At 40.7% G+C, this 9,939-nt stretch overlaps 1 protein-coding gene and 1 pseudogene across 2 annotated transcripts; one reads left to right on the forward strand and one right to left on the reverse strand.

The window, feature by feature from the left end:
- Positions 1–222: 222 nt before the first annotated feature.
- LOC106909399 (ADP-ribose glycohydrolase OARD1-like) lies at positions 223–3,432 on the forward strand (annotated as a pseudogene). Its single transcript, XR_015765217.1, has 4 exons — positions 223–1,552; positions 1,679–1,737; positions 2,264–2,376; positions 2,473–3,432. The product of XR_015765217.1 is annotated as an ADP-ribose glycohydrolase OARD1-like (transcript).
- Positions 3,433–3,833: 401 nt separating this feature from the next.
- Positions 3,834–6,297, reverse strand: LOC148155546 (ADP-ribose glycohydrolase OARD1-like). The gene is made up of 4 exons (XM_088012351.1): positions 5,281–6,297; positions 5,096–5,154; positions 4,457–4,569; positions 3,834–4,360 (listed from the first exon to the last, which is right to left on the reverse strand). The coding sequence occupies exons 1-4, from the start codon at positions 5,465–5,467 to the stop codon at positions 4,240–4,242; spliced, it is 480 nt and encodes a 159-aa protein (XP_087868477.1). The 5' UTR covers positions 5,468–6,297; the 3' UTR covers positions 3,834–4,239.
- Positions 6,298–9,939: the final 3,642 nt, after the last annotated feature.

Below are 9,939 nucleotides of genomic sequence, written 5' to 3' on the forward strand. Positions count from 1 at the left end.
ATTTTCATATTGTTTTTTCTTGTAAGCTAACAAGTGAGCCATTATTTATAATAAATCCCTCTAGTCAATATGTCATCACCAACAGTTTACTTCATTAGGATGAAAAAGGTGATTGGGCAGTTTAGCTGAAATGTTAATTTAGTAGATTTCTTTTATTACCTCAGAGGCAGGACTTTGATTAGACCCTAGCCAGCAGGCTAGTCACACAGCAAAAGAAGTTTGCTGTGTGGTCATTAGCAAATGACCACACAGCAAACTTCTTTCTGCTTTTTCTAATGTAAGTTTTTGCATCAGTGAAATAAGAACAAGTTTAGTTTACGGGCACGGATGTACTTGCAGCCAGACCCGAGTCATACAGGACACAAACTTTCATCTTTGTTACCTTCTCCCTTTTGCAAGTAATAAGTTATTTTTTAAAAAGTAGTTGACAGTCTTTTTTTTTTTTTTGCTCGTCAATATGTGATCGCAGTAAAGTCAGAAACACAAGCATTATGCTAACAAAGTATTTTTTTCTCTCTCTACTAAAATGTACGATCTTTCAAATTCATCTATGTTGTGAATTCGTACTGTTAAATTCTGTGCTGTGTAATCGAAAAGATGGTGACCAAAAAACCCTGCAAGACATGTTTTTGACAACCTTGATTTAAGTTTTAACTCTGTCTGCTAGGAGGGGTCCAGTGAACATTTTAGTTTATTTTCAGTTGCATCTGTTTGACTTTCCACAAAGAAAATTTTTGTAGTCCTCAACTTGATGAAGTGTGGAAATGAGTTAAGCATGAAAATCAAGGAATGTTCAAACTGTTTAAATCATGATTTCAGCAAATGGTCTTCACTAAACATCAATATGAAAAAATATATATTTTTCTTTCAATGTTTGTTGCACAAATTCACATACTACCTGTTCACTAATGTTCACCAACAGACAGTTCACCTCTTGTAATTGATAAGCTTATAAATGATCAATGTTATCCTTTCAGTTCCCTTCCAGTGAGGCGGTGCTTCACTGGGAGGGAACTGTCCGTCTCAAGCAGAAGATGTTAAATGATTAGCAATGTTTTATAGGTTGATGAAAGCAAAGATTGGTATTTTTTGGTAACATCAAAAGTTCATTTTTGAGGCAAACAGAAAATCCAGCTTATTGTAGTTTACTATAAACTTGCACTGAAATCCCCCTTGACAAATTTGGAAAAAAAAAAAATTCAGCTAAAGTGGGTGGTGCTTTAAGGCACAGAGTGACTCAGCCAAATCACATAGTGACTCAGCAAGTGTTGGGAGTTAAGCAAGGCTGTAGTAAGCGCTGTTACCAACTCGGCACTTTATTGTTATAGTTTTCTCCAAGTAGCTAGGATTTGGAGAAAACCTCAACATGTGCAAAACTGAGAAACTCCATCGATCAACCAGCTGGACATTGAAGTATGTCACTGGAGATTTGTTCTCCTGCCCTCGGGATGAATCCTTGGCCCACTGCATCAGTAAGACTGTCACATGGGAGCAGGCATAGCGGTGATGTTCAAGAAGAAGTTTGGCCGAGTCTCAGAGTTAAAGGAGCAGAGTGAGTCAGACTAGTCTTTGTTTGGTAAAAAATGTTTCATGCTTATGCACTTCATTCAAATGTCTGATTTCAACATCAAGTGCTAACTCATATCCTGTTTTGCATTTTTAATGTATGTCCTAATAGAGAAGCTGCCAGGGCAGTGTGCTGTCCTGGCACATGATCAACGTTTCATCTACTATCTGGTAAATATTGTCATGGAGTGTGGTTGGTGGTGAGGATAGAACGCGGAGACCCAGGTATGAAGGTGATAATGAAGAATTTATTGATGCAGCTCACAGTCCAACAGGCAGCACGGCAGAAGGAAGCACACAGCTAACACCGGTAGCAACTGGATAACGGACCGAAACTCTTGAGCTGACGCCGACACAGGACTTAGCAGTTCCACTGCGACGACGGACAGACTGATGCAGACGACACCGACTACGACAGACAACAATAGACACGACGAGGATCCGACAAGGAACACAGACAACAGGTGGGTTTAAATACACACAGGGTAATTAAGGGAAATGAGACACCTGGGGAGCAATCAACGGGGAGGACAGGACAGAGACTCACAGGGAAACAGGACTGAACACAGAAAACTCAAAAATAAACACACAAAAACATGGATCTTGACAAATATACCACGGTCAATTTTACTGCATACGACCAAAGTTGGTTCATTATTCAGTCTGGTAACTGTACATTTCCTATTATTTGTCTTAGATCACAAAGAAAAAAGCCAGCCAGAAACCGACATATGTCAGCCTGAGACAGAGTCTGGAAGACATGAAGTCTCACTGCTTCCAAAATGGTGTCAATAGGATATCAATACCCCGGTTTGTAGAAACTACTGTGGATACATAAGTATAATAAGTACCCTTCATTCTTCTTCTTTATTGGGAATAATTGTTTGTATCGTGTCTCTCTCTCAGAATTGGTTGTGGCCTGGACCAGCTGCAGTGGTCAAAGGTGTCAAAGATCCTGGAACAGGTCTTTAAAGAGACAAATATCTCTATCACTGTGTACAGCCTGCCCTGCGTTGGGTCAAAATAGCAGATGCATGCCATGTAGTACATTTTTCATTGTTTCTTTTGCTTAAAATCATTTATAATCTTATAAATTATGAATGAAATCAACACTCCTTAAACAGTTTTAAGGAAACAATAACTAAGGAAACTATAAAAACCTCCCTATAAGATGTTTTGATGCAAAACTTTTAACATCCCATTGATGTAAAATAAACAAATGAGGGTGGAAAACAGGAGTAAATACAACATTGTGTCCTTTTTCACCACTCATATCAGAATATAGTTAAACTCATATTACCTTCATGGTGAAATAATTTATGTATTTTTTCCTGAAACATAGAATTCATATTCACTAGATATAGAAACTTCTGAAGCACTTTTATCGAAGGAATAAAAGCGATATTGTTCAAATAAAAGTACCACGATGAAAACTCAGTTTCCTGCCATTGATTCATATAAGACGCAAAAAAAAAAAAAACTTATCGCAAACTCTGATGTTGCACTCTGTCACTAAATTTTTTTTATTCTAAAATTATATAGTTGTTGAAAATGAAACTTTCCTATAAATATGTAAATTGAAATTGTGGAAGAGTTTGCTCCTCTATTTCCTGACCCAAATTAAGGAACAAAAATATTTTCACAAGGTTTTTTGTCATGACTTTATTTTGATTTATAAGCTTGTTTTTAGACTTTTTAGACTGTGTGTTCTGTAAATTATGTTGTAAATTATGTTGTGTCTTTGAAAATTGCTTTTAAATAAAACTTAAGATAATGGTTTCTGACAACAGCTTCTTATTGTTGCGAGGGATGACCTGTACCTGCTCAGACCAGGCTGCAGTATGTGAGAAATGTATTGGAAAACATTTTTTAAAAATTCTTAGGTTCTTTTGCCTCAAAAAATGAACTTTAGTGCTACATGTAACCCTTGTTTAGACATGAGTCTATACACAACACTGGTTAACACCAATCAACATGGTCTAAAAGTGATCTAAGTTTACGCTTAAAAGTTAAAAGGTTTACCATAGAACTTCAGTAGGTCATGCAAAAAGTATCAAATAGCATGTCATTTGATTCAGTGTGGAAAAATGATGATGTATTTATAGCAGCCCAGAAAAAGGCAGAGCTACCTTCTGTCTGTAGACAATATAGACTTTCCTGAAATACACACTTTCTTCTTTTTGATAGATTATAAATTGTGTTTTCAGGATGAGCAGAAGATAATTATAAAAATCAGCAACCATCCCTCAACTGATTTTTGCTGTAAGTTTTCATCGTGGTACTTTTATTTGAACAATATCGCTTTTATTCCTTCGATAAAAGTGCTTCAGAAGTTTCTATATCTAGTGAATATGAATTCTATGTTTCAGGAAAAAATACATAAATTATTTCACCATGAAGGTAATATGAGTTTAACTATATTCTGATATGAGTGGTGAAAAAGGACACAATGTTGTATTTACTCCTGTTTTCCACCCTCATTTGTTTATTTTACATCAATGGGATGTTAAAAGTTTTGCATCAAAACATCTTATAGGGAGGTTTTTATAGTTTCCTTAGTTATTGTTTCCTTAAAACTGTTTAAGGAGTGTTGATTTCATTCATAATTTATAAGATTATAAATGATTTTAAGCAAAAGAAACAATGAAAAATGTACTACATGGCATGCATCTGCTATTTTGACCCAACGCAGGGCAGGCTGTACACAGTGATAGAGATATTTGTCTCTTTAAAGACCTGTTCCAGGATCTTTGACACCTTTGACCACTGCAGCTGGTCCAGGCCACAACCAATTCTGAGAGAGAGACACGATACAAACAATTATTCCCAATAAAGAAGAAGAATGAAGGGTACTTATTATACTTATGTATCCACAGTAGTTTCTACAAACCGGGGTATTGATATCCTATTGACACCATTTTGGAAGCAGTGAGACTTCATGTCTTCCAGACTCTGTCTCAGGCTGACATATGTCGGTTTCTGGCTGGCTTTTTTCTTTGTGATCTAAGACAAATAATAGGAAATGTACAGTTACCAGACTGAATAATGAACCAACTTTGGTCGTATGCAGTAAAATTGACCGTGGTATATTTGTCAAGATCCATGTTTTTGTGTGTTTATTTTTGAGTTTTCTGTGTTCAGTCCTGTTTCCCTGTGAGTCTCTGTCCTGTCCTCCCCGTTGATTGCTCCCCAGGTGTCTCATTTCCCTTAATTACCCTGTGTGTATTTAAACCCACCTGTTGTCTGTGTTCCTTGTCGGATCCTCGTCGTGTCTATTGTTGTCTGTCGTAGTCGGTGTCGTCTGCATCAGTCTGTCCGTCGTCGCAGTGGAACTGCTAAGTCCTGTGTCGGCGTCAGCTCAAGAGTTTCGGTCCGTTATCCAGTTGCTACCGGTGTTAGCTGTGTGCTTCCTTCTGCCGTGCTGCCTGTTGGACTGTGAGCTGCATCAATAAATTCTTCATTATCACCTTCATACCTGGGTCTCCGCGTTCTATCCTCACCACCAACCACACTCCATGACAATATTTACCAGATAGTAGATGAAACGTTGATCATGTGCCAGGACAGCACACTGCCCTGGCAGCTTCTCTATTAGGACATACATTAAAAATGCAAAACAGGATATGAGTTAGCACTTGATGTTGAAATCAGACATTTGAATGAAGTGCATAAGCATGAAACATTTTTTACCAAACAAAGACTAGTCTGACTCACTCTGCTCCTTTAACTCTGAGACTCGGCCAAACTTCTTCTTGAACATCACCGCTATGCCTGCTCCCATGCGACAGTCTTCACTGATGCAGTGGGCCAAGGATTCATCCCGAGGGCAGGAGAACAAATCTCCAGTGACATACTTCAATGTCCAGCTGGTTGATCGATGGAGTTTCTCAGTTTTGCACATGTTGAGGTTTTCTCCAAATGCTAGCTACTTGGAGAAAACTATAACAATAAAGTGCCGAGTTGGTAACAGCGTTTACTACAGCCTTGCTTAACTCCCAACACTTGCTGAGTCACTATGTGATTTGGCTGAGTCACTCTGTGCCTTAAAGCACCACCCACTTTAGCTGAATTTTTTTTTTTTTCCAAATTTGTCAAGGGGGATTTCAGTGCAAGTTTATAGTAAACTACAATAAGATGGATTTTCTGTTTGCCTCAAAAATGAACTTTTGATGTTACCAAAAAATACTAATCTTTGCTTTCATCAACCTATAAAACATTGCTAATCATTTAACATCTTCTGCTTGAGACGGACAGTTCCCTCCCAGTGAAGCACCGCCTCACTGGAAGGGAACTGAAAGGATAACATTGATCATTTATAAGCTTATCAATTACAAGAGGTGAACTGTCTGTTGGTGAACATTAGTGAACAGGTAGTATGTGAATTTGTGCAACAAACATTGAAAGAAAAATATATATTTTTTCATATTGATGTTTAGTGAAGACCATTTGCTGAAATCATGATTTAAACAGTTTGAACATTCCTTGATTTTCATGCTTAACTCATTTCCACACTTCATCAAGTTGAGGACTACAAAAATTTTCTTTGTGGAAAGTCAAACAGATGCAACTGAAAATAAACTAAAATGTTCACTGGACCCCTCCTAGCAGACAGAGTTAAAACTTAAATCAAGGTTGTCAAAAACATGTCTTGCAGGGTTTTTTGGTCACCATCTTTTCGATTACACAGCACAGAATTTAACAGTACGAATTCACAACATAGATGAATTTGAAAGATCGTACATTTTAGCAAACTTCTTTTGCTGTGTGACTTTGATTAGACCCAAAGTCCTGCCTCTGAGGTAATAAAAGAAATCTACTAAATTAACATTTCAGCTAAACTGCCCAATCACCTTTTTCATCCTAATGAAGTAAACTGTTGGTGATGACATATTGACTAGAGGGATTTATTATAAATAATGGCTCACTTGTTAGCTTACAAGAAAAAACAATATGAAAATGATAAATGTTCATTTTTTGAAACTTTGTCTGTACTGATGATTTCAGTAATGAGAGAATTCAACGTGCTAAAACATTCAGACATACAACTAGAGAGAAAAAAAAAGAAAGTCCAGTGCAGGAGCTTAATAAATGTAAGAAAGTAAATAACCACATATGTCAGTGTATTCCTTTTTTTTTTTCCAATAGATTGACAATTATATGGGATACATGGTTTATAAAGTTAAGGATTAGAAAAAAAAACAAAAAACATCTGAAAAGTGTGGTGGACTTGTGGATCTACTGATACAGTTTTGCTTCAGAATTGAATTTGGAGACCAGGTCTGAGTGGATTTGCTTCTGTGGTCATGTTTTCCTGTTTTTTTTTTTCTTTCCAACTTTTCTCCTTTCAGGGAGGTCTATTTCCTACAACACTTAACTGCATGCATGTTCTTGCCCTGGTGTTTTGAAGATGGCAACCAGTAATTGAACCATAGATGGTACTAAATGAGTTTTAGGAAAGATATTGAGGAAAAATAAGGTTGAGCGATTGAATAGAATCACTAACAGCATGGGCAATGCATAATCAGACAGGATGATAAAAATGTTCCTCATATGTCTTGTGCAGGTATCGGTAGATGTAGTGTAAACGTAGTAGAGGTCAGGCTTGTTTCAGTCAGAAAAAAACAACTAAATTGTCAGGTTCTGGGTTTCTCTTTAAGAAAGGTCTCTCTCCTTCGGCTTCCCGTTGGGGAGTGGCCTGGAGTGGAGCTGCACGCCTGAAGCCAGTTGGATCATCAGTCGAGAGGATTTAAGGAGCCATCGGACCTCTCCTCTCCGCCGGATGATTATCCTCCCACGGTAGTCTCTAGCTCGCTAAAGCCTTTTGAAAACGCTAGTCTTTTTGTGATTCTCTCGAGAGTATTTCTGCTTGTAGACCTTTTCCCTCTCTGCTCATTCACTTCCAGGATCTGGCCACCTCTCACTGACGAACCTACCTGCAGCTTTCTGAGCCCACCTGCCTGCCCGCTCCAGCCCACTGCTCTCGTCCTTCCCCCCCCCGTCAGAAGCCTTTCAAGAGAACGTAAGCTGGAACTCGGTTCCCTATCGCACTTTGCCCTCCTCTGGCCAGACCTTTAACCTGTTCTCTCCGCTTCCAGGCGTGACTCGGACCTAGGTCCTCGGATCACCTGCAGAACCTGAGATTGTTTCTTTCTTTAATAAAAAAAAGAAATAGTACTCACCAATTGTTTCCGGGTCTGATTCTGCATGTGGGTCAGAGGTTTACCCTCCGTTATGACAGAATCATCCGGCCAGCAGTCTGACCCAGCAGGATCTCGCCCAGACCCATTAACAGTCTTGGCTAGACATGACGACCTCCTAAATTCTCTCACTAACCAGCAGAATCAGTCTAACCAGCGGATGGATCGCCTGGCACAGCTCTGCCAGGATATTGATCGAAAACTTTCTGCCTTGGGTTCACCTACTCACCCAGCCGGCGCAGCGGCCGGCGCAGTGGGCGGAGCAACAGCCAGCGCGGCAGCCGGTGCGGCGCCCGGCGCAGCGGCACTAGATCCACCTCCATCCCGTTTTAGAGACGCTGTCTCTCCCACGCCAGAACCTTTTGCGGGTGAGATCGGCAGATGTGGGGGTTTCCTCCTCCAATGTTCACTAGTCTTTTCTCGTTCTCCCCAGTCGTTTCCTGATGACCCCTCCCGCATTTCCTACATTGTTGGATTACTTCAAGGAAGAGCATTAAGGTGGGCTGAGGCCAAATACTCACAACAGACACTGTTACAGAGTTCATTCACTAACTTTATTTCCGAACTCAAACAGACATTTGGTTATGCTGAGTCAGGGTCTGAAATCACCAAGAAGTTATGGAGTCTCAAACAAGGAAGCCAATCTGTAGCTGAGTTTGCGATTGATTTTCGCACATTGGCGGCCTCTTCTGGCTGGAATGATGAGGCCCTTAAGGGGGCGTTCCTCCAGGCCTTAAATGAACAACTAAAGGATGAGTTGGCCTATCGTGACGAACCTGAGACATTGGAGATTCTGATCTCCCAGGCGATTAAGATTGACAACAGGGTGCGAGAACGATCTCGGGCTAAGAGGCGGTCCCTCCCTGTTACTGCACCAATTTTCCCTCCTATTCCCCCCTTCGCCGACAGTGGCTCGGAACCTGCCACAGAGGAGCCCATGCAAATTGGTCGAGCAAGGCTGTCACCTGAGGAACGGCAGCGCCGTATGCAGACAGGAGCTTGCCTTTATTGTGGTCAGTTAGGGCATTTTGTGGCTGCTTGCCCTCTGCAGTCAAAAGGCAGAGCCCGCCGGTAGGCTCGGGAATACTGGTGGGTGGAATTAAGAAATTTGATTCCCGGGTAACACTCTCTTGTGCTCTAATGAATGACAAGACCCATTTCCAGACCTTTGCCCTGGTTGATTCAGGGTGTGAACAAAACCTCCTTGATGAGAACCTAGTAAAACAACTTCAGATACCAGTTATTCCCCTTCCTGCTCCCATCCAGGTGTCTGCTCTTGATGGAAATCCATTACCCAGGATCACGCACAAGACCAAACCCATTAACCTTCTGGTTTCAGGTAACCATTGGGAGTCTCTAACCTTTTTTGTGTTTCCTTCCCCCCAGGCACCAGTTGTTCTTGGTTTTCCATGGCTGTCCTTTCATAACCCTCATATCAACTGGCGAGATAATAGGGTGGAGTCTTGGAGCACCAAATGTCTGGCCTCCTGTCTCCAATCAGCTTGGGGCGCTCTCCAGGCCCCAGTCTCTGAGGAGCAGGTTAGCTCTTCAGCGCTCTCAAACGTACCTTCTGAGTATCATGATCTGCACAGAGTCTTTAGTAAGTCTCGAGCCCTATCCTTACCACCACACAGGCCCTACGACTGCGCTATCGACCTCTTACCTGGTGCTCCACTCCCGTCCAGTCGCCTTTTCAACCTATCTGGACCTGAAAGGGAGAGCATGGAGAAATATGTTAATGAATCTCTTGCTGCAGGTCTTATTCGCAAGTCATCTTCACCTGTAGGTGCTGGGTTTTTTTTTGTGGGGAAGAAGGATGGAAGTCTCCGTCCGTGCATTGACTATCGGGGACTCAATCAGATTACAGTCAAAAACAAGTATCCATTGCCACTCCTTTCTGCAGCTTTTGAACCCATCCAGGGGGCCACCATTTTCACTAAGCTGGATTTGAGGAATGCTTACCACCTCATCAGGATAAGAGAAGGCGATGAGTGGAAAACAGCATTCAAGACCCCTTTAGGGCACTTTGAATATTTGGTGATGCCGTTTGGTCTCATGAATGCACCAGCAGTTTTCCAGGCACTCGTTAATGATGTCCTTAGAGACTTTCTGAACCATTTTGTATTTGTGTACCTTGATGACATACTCATATTTTCTAGATCTCTTGAGGAACACA

Source organism: Poecilia mexicana, unplaced genomic scaffold (assembly GCF_051168715.1).
Source record: "Poecilia mexicana isolate PSO_F unplaced genomic scaffold, ASM5116871v1 scaffold_14, whole genome shotgun sequence".
Taxonomy (NCBI): Eukaryota; Metazoa; Chordata; class Actinopteri; order Cyprinodontiformes; family Poeciliidae; genus Poecilia; species Poecilia mexicana.